The sequence below is a fragment of the Gopherus evgoodei genome, chromosome 1 (genome assembly GCF_007399415.2).
Source record: "Gopherus evgoodei ecotype Sinaloan lineage chromosome 1, rGopEvg1_v1.p, whole genome shotgun sequence".
NCBI lineage: Eukaryota > Metazoa > Chordata > Testudines > Testudinidae > Gopherus > Gopherus evgoodei.
In genome coordinates, this window is record NC_044322.1 from 238310524 (window position 1) to 238328747 (window position 18224).

The 18224-nt window shown below is 44.5% G+C and overlaps 1 protein-coding gene across 2 annotated transcripts in view; it reads left to right on the top strand.

Annotated features, from left to right (window-relative positions):
* Positions 1–18224, top strand: part of EFCAB6 (EF-hand calcium binding domain 6) — a 168648-nt gene that overhangs the window by 11895 nt on the left and 138529 nt on the right. For both annotated transcript variants that reach the window (XM_030540001.1, XM_030540003.1), the window contains exons 3-6: positions 4381–4528; positions 8964–9184; positions 10702–10790; positions 18004–18070. In XM_030540001.1, the coding sequence (XP_030395861.1) occupies positions 4387–4528; positions 8964–9184; positions 10702–10790; positions 18004–18070 (519 nt within the window). In that variant the 5' untranslated portion in view covers positions 4381–4386. The remainder of the gene's footprint in view (positions 1–4380; positions 4529–8963; positions 9185–10701; positions 10791–18003; positions 18071–18224) is intronic.

Below are 18224 nucleotides of genomic sequence, written 5' to 3' on the forward strand. Positions count from 1 at the left end.
ACTAGAGATGAGGGGTTCATGATGCAGGAGGGGGCTCAGGGTTGTGGCAGATGGTTAGGGTGCAGGGGGATGAGGGCTCTGGAATGAGGGGTTTGGGGTGTGGGAGGGGCTCAGGGTGAGGGTAGAGGTGTGGGGGTGAGGGCTCTGGCTGGGGCTGGGAATGAGAGGTTTGGAGTGTGGGAGGGGGCTCAGGATTATGGCAGAGGGTTAGGGTGAGGACTGTGGGGTGGGACTGGAGATGAGAGGTTAATGATGCAGGAGGGGGCTCAGGGTTGGGGCTAATGGTTAGAGTGCAGGGGGCTGAGGGCTCTGGATGGGGCTGGGGTTGAGAGGTTTATGGTGTTGGAGGGGCTCAGGGCTAGAGCAGAGGGTAGGGTGTGGAGGGGTGAGGGCTCTGTCTGAGGGTTGGGGTGCAGGGATGTGTAAGGGCTCTGGCTGGGGCTGGAGATGAGGGGTTTGTGGTGTTGGAGGGGCTCAGAGCTAGGGTAGATGGTTGAGGGTGCAATGGGGGAGTGAAAGCTCTGGCTAGGGGTATGGGCTCTGGGGTGAGGCAGGGCTGGGGATGAGTTTGGGGTGCAGGCAGGCTGCTCTGGGACAGGGGCCAGAGAGGGGGACTCCCCCAGCCCTTTCCCTGCTGGCAGCAGTGAGCTCTGGGGGAGGGGCCCCCCTTTCCTGCCCCCCCCAGCAGCACACTCACCCCCACCACTGTCACTGCATGTGCTCCTAGGGCCTCTTTCAGGTCCAGGAATCTCCCTCGCCTCCCCCATGGTGGGTGCCAGGGGGTGCTGCGTACACCTCCTCCCTGCTGTTGTCCCTGACTGTAGCCTCGGTGGGGGTGGGATGGAGCTGCCTCCTTGCCAATCATGGGGCAAAGAGCGGTGATTGTGGGTTGGTGGGGGAGGGTTCCACCGGAAAGGGAAGGGTCCTGAGGGGGAAGGGCAAGGCTCAGAATCAGTGTGTCCTGGCAGTTGAGATGGGGGTCACTAGGACAGGCTTGACAAAGCCCTGGCTGGGATGATTTAGTTGGGAATTGTTCCTGCTTTGAGCAGCGGGTTGGACTAGATGACCTCCTGGGGACCCTTCCAACCCTGATAGTCTATGATTCTATGACGCATGCGGCAGCAGTTGCTGCAGGGAGGCAAGCTGCACAGAAGAGGCAGGGACACTCTGCTCCCTCCGGGGCCCAGGGACATGTACGGGGCCAACAAGGGGGAGCCGGGGGACACTTGAGGGATGCAGGTGGGCCCACCCGGCCCCAACATAGGTGGAGCTGGACCCTTGGTCTCTGAATATTGCTGGTGCCCGGGCATCACATGGGTATATAACTTGCCGCCCATGCTCTCTTCTATAAGTAGCTGTTTAACGAAAAATACTTTATCTTCATCTATATTCTTTTTACTGTCATCCACAGAGAATCTTATTGGCACTCCATACATAGCCCCTCTGGCTTCTATCAGGAATAGAGGCAATTCACAAGTAACTTCCATTTTCCCTAAGGCTGTAGTTTTAAGAAGTTTTTCAGCTTGCTCCTCGTGTACATTCTGTCAGTAGATCTGCACCATCACTTTACTTTAGCAATTCCACCATTTTCAGAGGGTTAATATTTCCTATTTTCACATCTTCTGGCACTGATTCGACAGTTATGAAATGCTGACTTTTGTCCTGTTTTTGTTTTTAATTTCTGTGCATTCCTTTGTCAAATCCTGATATAGCTGGTCTTTCCCCCCCACCCCCTTTTTCCTGATCTGAGACCATTCCTCATCCCCTGCTGCTTCTCCTTCATGCTCCAAGACAACTTTCTCTTTCCCCCACTTGCCTCCATTGTCAGTTTCAGTGTCCAGTCACCTTTCAGCTGGGGGGAGGCTTGCCACAGTCCTCCATCCAGCCTGCTCCTGCACTCCAGCCTCACTACCATCAGCCAGACACCAGCACTAAGCCTGACTCCAGCCCAGCCAGCCCCTCTCCAAACTCAGGCCACAGCCAGCCAGCCCCTCACACTGTTCTTGTTTACCAGACATGATGGTGGGGTAACAGACATAGAGTAGCAGTATGTTAATTCAAGGCTTCATAATTAAATTCAGAGATGCAGATAAGCAAAGAAAGATTGTGGAAACCTCAGTTATGAGATGTATACCTCTACCCCGATATAACGCTGACCTCGGGAGCCAAAAAATTGTACCGCATTATAGGTGAAAGCGCGTTATATTGAACTTGCTTTGATCTGCTGGAGCACACAGCTCCCCCACTCCCTGGAGCACTGCTTTACCGCATTATATCTGAATTTGTGTTATATCGGGTTGCGTTATATCGGGGTAGAGGTGTAGTTTGTGTCCTTACTTGTTCTTTGTCAATTACAGTAACAAAAGGATCTATCAAGCAAGCAAGAGGGAGGATAAAACAATGGGTAAATAAGTATACAGGACTCTGATCCCCTTCCTTTGAATTAGATATTATAAGAAGACTGGGATTTTTAAAAACAGAGAAAACGCAGCCAAGACGTTTTCTGTCTCACCATACATAATATAATAAGTACAGAAAAGATAGTCTGAGGAAGTATCAGCAGTACAACAACTCAATTTGTATTTGGGAGAAAAGAGAAAGACTGCCACATATCATCAAGCTGTTTCTGCAATCCGCCACCAAACCGGAAATGGAATACAGAATGGAACTGTTGTGTAAAACCCATCTGTTCCATGACCAGTGTGAAACGTACCCATTGCACAGAAACTTGATGTATGGACTTAGGGAACACGTTCATGTACTTTGTCATGCCAATAAATATATTTAAATTGAAACAAATAGAAGGCAAGATTCTCAGTTGATGTAAATTGCTGTAGCTCCACTGAAGTAATCAAAGTCAATGGATCTACGCTGATCTACACCAGCTGAGGATCTGCCCCAGAGGTTATTGATAATGTGTTTAAAAAATCCTCAGTGAGTCCAATCATATGCACCAATGTAAACCAGGAAGAACTCCATTAAATCAGGAATAGCTCCAAGGAGTTATTCCACTGAGCTCAGTTGAATTATTCCTGAGTTATTCGTTGGAGCTATACAGATATAAAACTGGTGAAAGTGAGAAGTGAATCAGGACCTCATATTAAGAGGTTCTTTGTTTTTGTTTTCTGCTTGACTAGCATAGGGCTCGATCCTGGTCTACTGAAGTCAAAGGAAGTTTTGCCATTGACTTAGCTGGGAACAGGATTGTGCCAATAGTTACTACTTCTTTGTCTGAACCTAGATAGTAGCACATACAGTTATTTCTGTCACAGTTGTTTGAACAGTCCATTTGCTAGCAAATCGATTGATAATATATTTTTGGTAACAAGGAAAAAGGGCAGAGCAGTGTTTCTGGGTACAAAAATTTCCCTCTGTCTTGGACAGACTACAGATAGCTGTCATACTCTTTTTATCATCACATCCCACAAGCCAGAGGCATGTCTTGGTGGTGCCTGAGACAGAAATATGAGTGGGTTAGGGTGGTCAGCCATCCAGGATTGTCCTGGAGTCTCCAGGAATTAAAGATTAATCTTTAATTAAAGATTATGTTGTGATGATATTTCCAGGAATTTGTCCAACCAAAGTTGGCAGTCCTAAAGTGGGTTCACATTTGTTTGCTCCAGGTACTTCAATTGCCTGCTAGTATTTGTGGCAAAATAGATCTTGCAGTTTAGGGATGTGTTTATTGAGCTCCATGACCTCCTGGGAACAAGACCCTACCTATCTACAGTTTAAAGGAGTGGAGATTTCATGGTGGCTGCTGGAAGTGTGTCAGACATTTGGTTGCTCAGGTGGTGACATTAGGCCTTGTAGCAAATGCAGAAGAAAGATATTTTCCACCTGAAGGGTGAAGAAAGAAGCAACGTTTTGCTTGGGGCTAATTTTTCTTTTATTGATGGCTGTAGAGGCAGGATACCAGCCAAAAATTGCTTCTGTACAGTCTGGACAATTGTTTGCTATCTGGGACATGGTGGGGATGGTCTAGAAAAGAGCTAAAAAGAATCAAGCAAGTGTTTTTATTTTTGAAGTCTTTTAATAAACATAACCTTCAAGATAGCTTAATGCCATTTAAAAAAATCAGATAGCTAATTATTTATTACTTAAGGCATGATTTAGTCCATTTATATCTTCTGCACTGAAACACAGATTTGAAAGTGCCTACGTAGGATGAACTTTATTTAACTTCCAATGAACAGTTTAAAAGAGTCCCACAGCTGTGTGGTCAGATTTGGTTCTCTGTCAGTCAGAATCTTCAACAGCAACTTGAGTCTCTTTTAATTAAGTCAGCTTTTATGCTTCTTGATACTGCCACAGTCAAATTGCTTCCTTTTGTGTCATAGGTTCTAAAGTAGCGTTATAATTGTGTTTTGAAATTCCTAGGGGACCATGGCCAGAGTGGTGAGTGCAGAAGACTTCAGTGGATTACGCCCCTGTTCTCATGGAATCATATTTACTGCAAGACCACAGTCTACACTAAGCAGATCATCGTCATGCAGAAGCAGGCAAAGCTCAATTAAATCAGCCTCATGTATGTACAGATTGTTGACTTTTAAGTTTTATAAGCAGCAGAATTTTAAACTGAAATCCACATATTGTCCACAAGCCAAGTGCAGCCTGAATCTGGCATCGCCTTCTCGGCCACCTCAGTTCTGTTATTCACTTAGGCCCAGACTGTGCCGTTTGACACTGTCCAGAGCAAGCTGCTCTGCTCCAAGATGCACAGTGCCTCAGAGGGTTGTCTGATGCACAGTATCTCCAGTGTTCCCCTCTTTGGGGAGTAATTTGCTACAGCCTTTTACAGGGCGCATCACACTCCCCCTGCCCATTCCCTTCACTCACACGGGATGCATCTATCCAGCTGTACTGGTTGATGCATAGGAAGGATGGAACCATGGTCCTTTCTTTTCCAATCCCCTCCCTACCCACTTACTTGCAGGGAGGGAAAAGCGTGTCAGGAGCACAGCTTCTGCTTTATTCCCCATCTCAGCAGTCCATGCAGGTTTATGGCAGTTGCACAGGCACTTGGGGGAAAGGGTCTTTCTCCCCACTATTCCAGGCAACCATCTAGCCCTTGATCTTAAAGCTGCTGGGTACATACTATTGGCAGTGTCAGAGATTTGATGTACATCCTGTTACGATTGAGAATATGTATCACAGAGTTGGAAGGGACCTCAGCAGGTCATCTAGCCTAACCCTCTGCTCAAAGCAGGGCCAATCCCCAGAGAGATTTTCACCCCAGTTCCTTAAATGGCCCCCTCAAAGATTGAACTCACAGTGCTTGGTTTAGTAGGCTAATGCTCAAACCCCTAAACTATCCCTTCCCCCTTATCCCATAGGAACTCACTTGAAATTATCATATGCTTACCCCTGAAAGAGCATATGCATATTTTATACTAGTAAGATTTATGAGTCACTTTAATGAAATAAAAATTGTTAATATAGTTGTGAATATATCATTTGCAAGAATTAAACATTGAGAGTTACTGGTGTTTAAGGCATCTTGATTCATAGTTCATGCCTTTTTTCCTTCTTCCTTGCCACGAAGTTTTAGTTTAAGGGGTAAATTCACTCTTGGCATAAATTGACACAGCTCCATTGATTTCAGTGGCTTCACACTGTGAATTTGTATGCTCAGCTTCCCTTTCTCAGAACTGTTAATGATATGTGCAAAAAAAACCTTAATCAGGCCCTCTTCTGGGGAACTAATTAGATTTACAGTGACCAGAGTACTGATTCAGCTGCTGGTTCTCAGCACTCTGTCACACCTTTCCCCCTTTTTTAGTGGAAAAATTTCTCCTTTCATGGGCTCTCCGTTCTTTTAGTGGACATGCTACTCTCCTGGAGTCCTCCTCCTGATCTTTGGATGAGGGGGATTCCAATAACTGTCCAATCCCTGTCAATAAGTTCAGATTCTCCTTATTCCACAAGTGTAATTCTGTGTTTTCTTCTTTCTCTTCCTTTTTCTTTAGCAGGCCTCCCTTTTCTTTACTGTCCCCCGGCTTGTGTTCCTTTGTCTAGTGTTTACCAACCCCTCAAAGTCTAGCTTCTCCTTTTGCTTCCCTGAATGTTTTATTCCTTCTCCTCCCTAGTGGGAGGAGCTGCAGTCCATGGCTCCTATGATGCGGTGAGACAACGTGTCTGCTACCCCAACCCAATTCCAATTCAGCTTCCCCTGCACTTCCAGCAGTGCATCAGCCGTAAGGCAAAGTGTCTTATCGCCATGGATGCATTCAAGCCACAGCCTTGATCTTGGAAGCATCCAGTCGGGCTTCACCAATTCCAGTTTTACCAGTGAACAGTCTGAGGTAGTGTCCTCTGGACCCCTTTGACACCTTCTCCCCACCTTTACAGAAACCATAGATAATTTCTTTTTCCTTCCATGTCCAAGAGTCCCCGTCCAATTTCAGAACTCTGAAAACCCACATTCTATATAAGGGCAGTCTTTTATTAATGTGTCCTTAGTGTCCATACCGATAACAGACAATACCCTGAGTTCCAGCTGGAATCCCCTTAGGTTCTTCCCTCTTCTTCTCTGTGACCTTTCCAGATTGGGTTTCTCCAACCCTCCTCCCCAGATCTGGTCCCTTAAACTGCCAGCCCCTTTTCCTAGGAACATCCACCTCCACAAACTCTACTGTGAGCTTGACCACAGAATCTAGGGTGATCAGCAGATGCCACCTGACCCATAACCAGGAATTCTCAGGGATGCTGTGCAGGAACTGTTTTAGAATTATGGCATCCATAATCTCACTTTCAATCTGAGTGTCTGGCCTCAACCAGCTGGTAGCTAGTCTGTCAGTTTTTGGGCAAATGCCTAGGCTTGTAACCTCCCACAGGTCCATCTAGTGGCCTAAAACTTTTGCAGGGAACTTTTCTGTGGATAAGTCCACCTGATCTAGAATGACTGTATTAATCACATCATATTCCCATGCTTGCTTATTACTTAGAGCTGGTCTACACTTTACACCCTACATCAACACAGCCGCACTGATGCAGCTGGGCCACTGTAGTGTTTAAGTGAAGATGCCCTTACCCCCATGGGAGAGCTTCTCTCATCAGCATAGTTAATCCACCTCCCCAAGAGGCGGGGGCTATGTTGACAGGAGAAGCTCTCCCACCAACATAGAGCTGTCTACATGGGGGGGTTAGGTTGGTATAACTGTGTTGCTTGGGGGGAGTTTTTCACACCCCTGAGTGAAGTAGTTATACTGATACAGGTCTCTAGTGTAGATCTGGCTTTACAGCCGTATAGGTTGCCTGAGCTTGACCAAGAATGTGTCAGGATCATTTGCAGGGCCCATCTTACAGACACCTATCACCTGTGTCTGGTTGCTGTTCCCCACTGCAGGATCACATTAGCTGCTGCGGCACATGGGCTTGCTCTTGAATAAAATTCTGTAGGCTTTTCTGTTGCTCAGCCTACCAGGCAAGCAAGCACGCACTGTTTCTCCAGGTGATGGAGGGTCTTCTCTCTAGGGTCTTCTGTATCTCCTTCTGCTGTTCTACAAGCCATTGCAATGTCTTTTCCATTGCCCAGACTGCTGAACCTTTGCTCTGGCTCCCCCATCAGGTTCTCGGTCAGTACAGATAAGGCAGCTCCTGGACAAGTCCTGGACAAGTCCCCACTTGTGACAGGGCACAGCCCTCAGCTCTTGTCTCCTCATATAAATGTCTCTGACATCTCTGGTCTATAACCACTGCTGTGTATTTTATCTGTGTTTTATTAACCTCCACCCTTTGACAGTCTAGTGCAACAATTCTTATTTACAGTATTATACAAACATGAGAGGGGAAAGAGATCTCTCTGCGCAGAGATCTCCCTTTACTCTGGCCTGGTTGGTTGGTTGGCTTTTCTCTCTCTCATCTTCTCCCTTGCATGGCTTTCCTATGCTTCTTTTCTACTCTTGCAGTTAATGGGGAAATTTGCTCCTTAGCTCTTCCCCAGTCCAGGCGGATCTAGTAATTAGCCATCTCTTCCCTCAGTCAGGCCCTCTTCAGGGGAACTAATTGGATCCATAGTGACCAATTGTGCTAGTTCAGCTGTTGGTTCTCAGCACTCTGTCACAGAGAAGATGTGTGGAGGAGAAACTGCAGTAAAGTGTAAATAATATAAAGGGACTTATTCTGCCATTGAAGGGAACTGAAATATTGTGTGCAAACTGATGGCAGAACTTGCCTCAAAAGTACAGAAAAATGTCAATGCACAACTAACTTCAATCTTTAGACTCGGGTGCTCAGCTATTGTTGTCTTCAAAGGTAGTATTATATTTGTGTCAATGGCTGAATTTGGCCCTATAAATGCAGGAGAAATATCAGGCCAAATCCTGTGGTCCTTATTCAGTTCTTACTCAGTCAAAGCTCTCACTGAAGTCAAGGGGAATTTGCTTGAGTAGGGATTACACTATTTGTCACCATGCTGTCCATTTCTCCAGCCCTCCTTTCCCATGAGTGTTTTTACAGCAAGCTGGCTGTTGTGTGTTAAAATGCTTATCTGCAAAGGAGTCAGCACACAAACAATTGGTGCTGACACATCATTGGCAGATGACTTCACTAAGGAGTTTAATAACTGAATAAAGCATCTAAATGATACAAAGCAAAGACATTCAGGGTCTTTTTATCCTTGCTGAAGTCTGAAGGTAGAGTGCTAGTGGGGATGGGATGGACAAATATATTGTGAGTTACGTTACATATGTTTTACTTTGTAACTTTAACTGCTCTTTTAGAGTATCTTCCAGGTTAACCAGTGTCTTGGTTATAATGTTATAAATAATACGTTGGGAATTTTTAAAATAATATTTAGCACTTTTATATTGCTTTTGATCTTCAAAGTGCTGCACAAATGTTAATTAATTTACAGTGATATCTCTAAGGATGGATTGATTTGTGTTGAATTCTCAGCAAAAAACCCCACATTTGATTTTGCCAGGTTTAAGAGTTTAATAACTGTCTGATATGTTTTACAGCTACATCTGTGCGCTCTGTCCCAGATCCCACACTGTCCTCCTCAGAAATTGAGCAGATTTTACTTAAAAAGACAACTGAAAAAGAAGGTGAACTTAAAAAAGCATTTCAGACAATCGACATTGATCACACCCTAACAGTCACAAAAGGCGAATTCAGGAGAGTAATTGAAACCTTTCTTTTTCCTCTGACACAAGCACAGTTTGATTCTGTGCTGGCACAGGTACGCTATGTTATATATGTGTATAATCATTCGGGGGCTGTTCTTATCCACATCAATAGCAGAATTTCCTCTCCATTTCAGTGGGAGCAGGAGCAGGTCTGGTTTTATCAAAATGATGATAGATGGGGCCAAATCCTTCTTGCCTTATGTGAGTAATTCTAGTGAAGACAATAGGATTACTTATGTGAGTAAAATGAACTAGATTTGGCCATTTGTATTTCTTTTAAAGGATTTCGTCTGCATTATTTCTCCCACTGTCTGAAGAAGTTACAATTCATTGGTAGCTTTTGTGATCATTAATCAAATTATGCAGTCTTATTCCTGGTGAAAGATCAGATTGAAAACCCTTTGAGTCATGGTAGAACATGTTCTTATTTATATTGTAAGGAGCTTAGCACACTTTTGAGCACTGTAAAATAATGAATAATTGGGAGGAAGGATAGTTGTCTGTTCGCCACCTTTAAGCCATGGCTAGGTTGGAATATATTCTCTAAAGACCATTAGTTGTATACACTGGTTGAGATTTTCAGAACCCAGCAGTGGATAGCTATACAATGCCCATTAACTTCAAATGGAATTGTGTGGCTAACTCCTCTAAGCGACTTTGAAAATCTTAATTTATTTGTCCAGGGTGTCTGCTTTCTGGTATTAGCTCTGTAAAGTTCTCATTTTTTCAGTTTAGTAATTTAACTGTGGTACAACAACATTTAGAACCGTACAGTGAACTGCAAAGAGTAATACCACGCACCTCCAAACCATTGTTTCTAGTTGCTTTCAACATACTTACCCTTCTCCCCAATGGTTTATAATGCTAATGAGTAATAGAAGATGGATTTTTGGCCCTCTGGAGTTCCAGTCCTGACCCCTATGGCCAAAACCTTCTGTCCTAAGGTTTCACAGATTTTAGGTTTTATATCCTTTCCAACATGCTTGTTGTTTGATTTTTTACTTACATTGAGCTGTTACAAGGTGTTATCTTCACATTTAAAAAATATTGGTCTCTGAAAATTCAGCACTGATTTCAGTTAAAATGAAGTAATTACTGTCCTTGATTATACCAAATAAGCAATATGTGGATCCACAAGCAATATGTGGATCAATATGTGGAAATACCTTACATATGCATTTGGTACACATGGAAAGATTGTCTCACCGGTTGGATTAGATGGGATATAGTTTCACACATAGACAAAGAAGATCATAGAGTTAGTGTGAGGAAAAGGCCTACATGAGCCTCAAGTCCTTGTCCCTTATAAGTGTAGGAGATAGCTTCTTGCTGGAGGATTTATCAGATATATATTGATACTATACTTGAGCCTAGACAAAAGGTGAGAAGAAGTGACACGCAGTACATGCAACAAAAGAGAGGCTATCAGAGGAGATTGTTTTTGCATTTTAATAAAGTAGTTAACTAATAATGGAAGTGAATGATTTTTTTTTTTTTTAGTCCAATGAGATTTCATTACAGGATTTATCTAGAAATCCATTTATTTAACACTCTTTTTATTGAAATGTAGATTCCGATGACTAGCAAAGTTACTGTACAATATCTTGACTTCCTGGCAAAGTTCACTAGGGTTGCCAAAAGTGCCAACATGCAAAGAAGGTAAGAGCTTCTTATTATGTAATCCTATTGTTCCCAAACTGTGATTTTGGATCACTTTTTAGCGTCTGCAGAGAGCAGGCTGGTTAAATGGTTCTAGCTCTCTTTGATTCCAGCTGTTACATCATGTTACAAACAGCTCCAGGAACATTAAGTACTTTTTCAATATTGCTTTTCCATATAAACAATTGGTGTATTTGCCATAGGGATCTTATATGATCACTGAAGGGAGGGGAGGTAGTCTGTCAGGCCATTGATCTTGTAATGTAAACATATAGAGCTTTAAGCCTAGTTGGTATATTCTGTTAACTAGTGGTAAGTGTAACTGAGTATATGAGAAGTTAGATGTGAGCTGAGGTTAACATTTTTTAGGGATACTCAAAACATATAACTCAACTTGCAGGATGCAGTGCGTGAAAAAGACACAATCTGAGGGACTCACAGACATTGTTTTGGCAGGAAAGTTAAAATGCTGTGGGATTCATTCCTTCAATGTAAATAACATTCTTCTTTGAGAGATGTCCCTGTGGGTACTCCACTCCAGGTGAAGGTGCATCCCTGCGCCTTTGTTCGGAGAGGTGTGCAGCAGTGCCCGTACAGGTTGCGCATGCGCGGTGCCTGCCTCATGTGCCTTTGCATGACCCAGACTCCTCCGTTCCTTCTCTACTGTCCCCGGCCTGAGATGTAGCTCAGCAGTCCCATTGAAAACCTTCGCTTTTCAATTAGATTATATAAATTAGTAAATTAGGTTTTAGTTTTAGGTTAGTTTAGTCAGATAACTTTCAGTTGTTTGACTTACAGCTGCTGTAAAAAAAGAAATTATTTTACATCCCATAATGCAGTTAGAAAATACCTGGTTCACTGGGTTTTAAAAGATGCACAACATGTAGAGAGGCAATGCCTGTCTCAGATGGACACTCTCAATGTGTCCATTGCCTGGAGGAATCCCACATTCCCCAGAAATGTGCCCATTGTAATAAACTGAAGGCTAGGGCTGTAAAAGACAGGGACCTGAGGCTTAAACTCCTCCTCATGGAAAAGTCCCTCAGACCAGCCTCCAACCCTGGGCAGGAACCCTCTTCTCAGCAGAGGTCATCGGTCTTCTCAACACCAAGATTCTCTAGGGACAAAAATCTGGCAAAAAAGCAGCCAGCTTCCTCGCCTCATAGAGAGCACATCACCTCAGAATGGTCACCAATCTAATCAGCTCTGCAGTTCAGCACCTACAATGCTCCAGGCACCTCCGGCACTGTCTGTGCAGTGGCCGCCACCAGTACCCACCACTCCGGTGCCGAGGCTAATGGCTTTAAGCTGCCTGTCTCCACCATGGCACCGTCAATAGCCCCAAAGGAGATGGTACTGATAACCGCTCCTATTCGTGTGCTGCAGATGAATGCGCCTAGCATGACAGTGCTGACACAAGTTACTTGGGCACCGACTCAGCTCACTGTGCCACTGGTGCAATCGGCACCCTGCCCCTTGGCACCAATGCTCTCGGCACAATGCCTTTTCATGCATCAGAAAGATTTGTTTGTCTCCTCAACTCCAGAATCTCCTTTACTGGGCACTGATGTCTCACCGGTGGTGTCAGTACTGCATTGTCAGCTATCTCCGATACCATCATAGTTTTCCAGTGATGAAGACGATGAGATAGAAGGGGTATTCTCCCCACACCATTCTTCCCCGATTAAGACACTTATTGCTGCCAGACCACTAAGATCATGGTCCTCATATTCTCACAATATACCACCTTAGTATGGCCACCCATGGATGGGGCCACCATGCCCTTCCCAGGTCATTAGCCCTACTGGAGTCCCTGGAAGTCTTATAGAAGACACCATAGCAGCCACCCCAGTCCATGTAGGGACGACACCAGATCTCCACCTCCAACTTCACAGTCTGTAGCATTGGAAACACAAGAGGAGCCCATGATGCAATAGGTAGAGGGCACTGCTCCTGACACCTCGCCAACCAATAACTCATCTTTCTCACCAGATGAGGTTATTTGCCTCCACTGCCAACCACAGCAGATGATTTTACCCACTTTCAGGATTTATTCAAAAGAATGGCTAACAAGCTTAAGATTGCTCTGGAGGAAGTGCCAGAAACTCAGCATGAGTTAATTGACATCTTATAGACATCAGCCTCCTCCAAGATAGCATTACCAATCAATGGGGCTATCATGGAGCCTTCCAAGATGGTGTGGTTAATTCCAGCCACAATACCCCAACCTGCAAGAGGGCAGACTGAAAATATTACGCTCCCTTGAAGGGATCCGAATTTCTTTTCACACACTCAGCGCCCAATTCACTGGTTGTGGAAGCGGCCAACCAAAGGAGTAAACAACAACATTTTTAGTGGAGAGTAAGAGACTGGACCTATTTCGCCGCAAAGTATACTTTTCATCTATGCTACAATTCAGAGTGGCAAATTATTCGGCATTACTTGCCAGATAGGACCACAGGAATTATGGTAAGTTTATGGAATTTATTAATTAAATTCATGAGGAAAAGAGACAATAATTCAAAGCTCTGGTTTCTGAAGGGCAAATGATCTCATGCACGGCTCTACAGTCCTCACTGGATGCTGCTGACATGACTGCCAGGTCCACCGCTATGGCCGCAGTCATCATGCACTGAGCCTCCTGGTTCAATTCTTCGTCATTACCATGGAAGATACAAAATACTGTTGAAGATCTCCCTTTTGATGGAGAAAAACTGTTTGCAGCCAAAACCAATGAAGTGCTGCACACCAGGAAGGATTCATGGGCCACCCTTCGGTCCCTTGGCATCCATACCCCTTCCACAAGAAGGAGACAATGCGCGTATCAACCATATGAGTGCCTTAGAAACCCGGCATACACACAGCAACATGAAAGGCCATACAAGGAACAACAGCAGCAATGACAGAGACCACAATGATGATGCCTTCCACCACTAGCAGTGTCCCAACCGCCTTCCTCAGATAAGCAAATTTGAAGTCTTGCATTCACTACGTGCCGAGGCTATGAGACTCTGGAATTGGTGCTTCCAGCACAATATCCATATCTCAGCCTCCCACCTACCCAGATGCCAGAACACCACTGCAGATGAGCTCAGCAGATGTTTTCTCCTCGATCATGAATGGAAGTTAAACAATGCCATCCTGGAAGACATATTCCAAACTTGGGGTTATCCACAAATGGACCTATTCATGACAACATGCAACACAAAACGCCCCCAAATCCTGCTTCAGGTCCAGTCTGGGGAATCGATGGGGGATGCGTTCATGATCGCTTGGAACTCAGACCTTCTGTACGCATTCCCACTGATACCATTACTATTGAGAGTGGTACTGAAGATAAGGACCAAGAGGGCTACAGTAATCTTAATAGCCTCCACACGGCCGAGACAAACATGATATCCATACGTAACATGGATATCTACGCATACCCAATCACGCTCCCTCTACAGACAGACCTATTAACCCAACGGGAGGGCCAACTACAACACCTCAACATAAAGATGCTACATCTCAAGGCATGGCTCCTCCATGGTTCTCTAATGATGAGCTAAATTGCTCTGAGTAGGTCTAGAGAGTGCTGCTACACAGTAGATTTTAATATATGGAAATATACCTATTTCATAGAATTGGAAGGAACCCCAAAAGGTCATTGAGTCCAGCCCCCTGTCTTCACTAGCAGGACCAAGTACTGATTTTGCCCCAGATCCTTAAGTGGCCCCCTCAAGGATTGAACTCACAACCCTGGGTTTAAGCAGGCCAATGCTCAAACCACTGAGCTATCCCTCCCACTAGACAAACCATTGCAGCATTTACACCTCTTCCAATTATATTGGACTATCTCCCGGAACTGAAACAATCTGGTCTTTCTCTCAGCTCAGTAAAGTGATACTAGTGTCAAAATTGGTGACACTACAATCTTTGCTCACCCTTTCACAAAGCGATTCCTTAAGAGTATCCAAACTTTCTGTCCGGACGTGAGACCACCCATACAACCATGGGACTTAAACTTGGTCCTAACAGCCTGGAGGCATAAACTGTTCAAACCTTTAGCAACCTGCTCCCTACTACACCTGTCCATGAAAGTGGCGTTTCTAATAGCAATCACATCGTCTAGACGTGTGGGAGAAATCAGGGTGCTCCTGGCAGACCCACCATATACTATCTTTTTTAAAGACAGAGTCACTTTGCCAACTCATCCCAAATCCTTCCCAAAGTATATTCGTCCTTCACATCAATCAACCAATACAACTACCTACTTTCTTGCCCAAACCACACACCAACACTTTTGAAGCCACAATGCACACCCTTGATGTTAGGAGAGCATTGTTTTTTTATCTCGACAGGACCCAGCCATTTAGAGTCTCACTGAAACTTTTTATCTCTATCACAGCATGCTCTAAGAGTAACTTCATATCTGTTCAAAGAATATCTAAATGGATATCCTGATGCATTCACCTATACTATCAATTAAGAGGCATACAACCTCCAGCGGGAATCAAGATGCACTTTACCAGATCAATATTGTGGGCAGTGGCATTTCTAAACAACGTTCCCCGTATAGACATTTGCAAAGCTGCTCCCTGAGCCTCTGAACACACCTTTGCTAAACATTATGCTGTTACGCAAGGTCCTCAGGTGGATACTTGACTTGGCCAAGTTGTACTATCAACGGCTATTTTACCAACTCCGAAGTCCCTACTGTCTGAGGTCGGCACTGCTCTTCAGTCATCTGGAGTGGAGGACCCACAGGGACATCTCTCTCTCTTGAAGAGAAGGTTACTCACCTGGTGCAGTAACTGAGGTTCTTCAAGATGAGTGTCCCTCTGGGTGCTCCAATACTCACTCTCCTCCTCTCTACTTCAGAGTTTGGAGCAGGCTCTGGGCAGGGCCAGCTCCAGGGGTTTTGCCGCTCCAAGCAGCCAAAAAAAAAAAAAAAAAGCCACAATCGCGATCTGCGGCAATTCAGCGGGAGGTCCTTCACTCCAAGCGGGAGTGAGGGACCCTCCGCCAAATTGCCACCGAATACCTGAAAGTGCCACCCCGCTCCAGAGTGGCCACCCCAAGCACCTGCTTGATAAGTTGGTGCCTGGATCCAGCCCTGGCTCCGGGGTAGAGAAGAAACTGAGGAGTCCAGGTTGCGCGCGCTATTGAGGCACCAGCATGTGAGGTAGGCACTGCGTGCACGTGACCCATACAGACACTGCTGCAGAACTCTCCAGGCAAAGGCACAGGGACATACCTTCACCTGGAGTGGAGCACCCACAAGGACATCTCTTGAAGAACCTGTTATTATACAAGGTGAGTAACTTTCTCCTCTCTGGAGCTTCACTTTTAAATCCTTCTTTACTTCTGATGTAAATCACTTTCAGCAATAAAAGTGTGGAGGTACCAATTTTGTGTGGTAAGTAGGTAACTTTGGGATTAAAATGAGTGCCGTCCCTTCACATGAGGGACATCTGAGAGGTATAATGCAAAGCATTCTCTGAGTACCATACTGTATATTATACTGTAAAACTAATCCTACATTTACCTAGTAGCTTTGCTCCAAAAGCACTATATAATTTAACCTCCCTCCCCTTCCTTCCCCTTTTCTCCCCCTTCTGGGATGACCGGGTAGGGACTTTGCAATGGAATCCTCATAGAGATTTTCTTTCACATTCCCTCTCCTGCAGGTTTGACTGTGAGAGCAGATGATTCAGGCTCTGACAGACAGTTGCTTTAGAAATTATTCTTCAGATTCTGACCCAGCTTTTTTACCATCAAGTGTAAAGTTAACAAACCTCCCAGAGAATGAGGGGAAAACACCAGTGGGAGTAGTTCACTGAAAGGAAGCAGGAGGAAGGGAGAGGAGAAGAGGAAGGGAGACAGAAAATGGGAGGAGGAAATTTAAGGCCGCTATCTTCCAGAGAAACAAGGGAGCTTTGCAAAGCTTGTGATTAATTAGCAAAAAAATAATTAAATAGAGAATGAAGGATCATGCACAAAATGAAAGCTTAATCCCTTTTTATATCATGGAAAAAATAATGAATAGGTTAAACACATGGGCCCTGATTTTCCTCTCACTTTCACATGGAATCACAATGAGTAAACTCTTGGTTTATACTGGTGAAAGGGAACAGAATCAAATCTACAATTAGAAAATGCTGCATTTTGACCAACCAAATGCTTGTAGACGTATTAAAACGACACACAGTGTAAGTCAGAAAATGATGTGAAGCAAAAATAAATGTGGGATAGTTGTAGCTTAATTTACAGGAGTTTGCCACAAGAGGGCAGTGCAGGTGCTCTTTTTTCAGAGAAAATTTTGTAAGAGGGAGCTTAGGGCTGGTTTCTGCCCTGATTTAAAGCCCACACAATCTCAGTGAACCCAGTAGGCTGTAAATTAGGGCAGAATTTGGTCTTTAGCACTCAGTCCTGCAAATACACATGAGTACTTTCTTGCATAAGTGTTTTCAGGGTCAAGCCCTTAGTTAGGGGAAGAGCCTGGGAAAACAGGAATTTAGAATCTGTCAGATCCGTTGAGAAAAATAAAACATGTTAATTGTTAACTGTGAAAATGACTTGGTCTGTGGTTTTGATGTAAGTAAATGGGTGAGAGTAGGGCCATTCTTTTTCTAAAAGACCTCACATGTTAAAAGATCATTGACAATGATCTTATAAATGCAAAGGGCTAGATCCTCATTTATGGCTGAGGAGCACTTGATGCAGCTGGGCATTGAGGTTCTGAGATATTCTTTGTACTCACCTGATTCTAGGACTCCTGTATGTGTCAGTCTTGTTCCCTGGCCCAGCCACGCATCAGTATCAGCTGCCAATGGCCCCAGTGGCTGTTAAAAGAGCTGGGGATTGCTTAGGCACTGGGAAGCTATGCTGTTGTCCTCCCGCCACATCCTCCACATTGTCAGCCATGTGTGCAAGGTATAGGAGCTACAATGTCTCTACATTGCTCAAGAATCCACTTGCACGGGGAGATCATCTGGGAGCTGGATCCACCAGATTCAGTGTCACTTTGTGCCAGTGCAGCACAGCAGTGTAGCTGGGCCCAGAACCCTGTACAGGATCACTGTGGAGGCCCATTCCTGCAGTCTTTACTCATTCCATACTTAGGCAGAACCCTCATTGATATCAATAATTGGACCATTGTTGCCTTACAACAGTAATGTAATGCATTTGCCTTATGTCTAATCCTTTCGTTAATATTATTTATTTTTAGATGGAACGATAGCCAAGGCAGCCAAACCATGACATTAAGTCAGCTGGAATCCCTCTTAAAGGAAAAGGTACTGTAGGGGTGGATAGTAACAGAAACTGATTGCTAAAATGGTTATTTACTTTATAAGTTACGTTCTGGCACTTCATAAATGGTACTGGTACTCTTAGTTCTAGATGTTGCTTGCTTGAATAAAAGGCCAGATTCATTTAAGGGGCTTGATT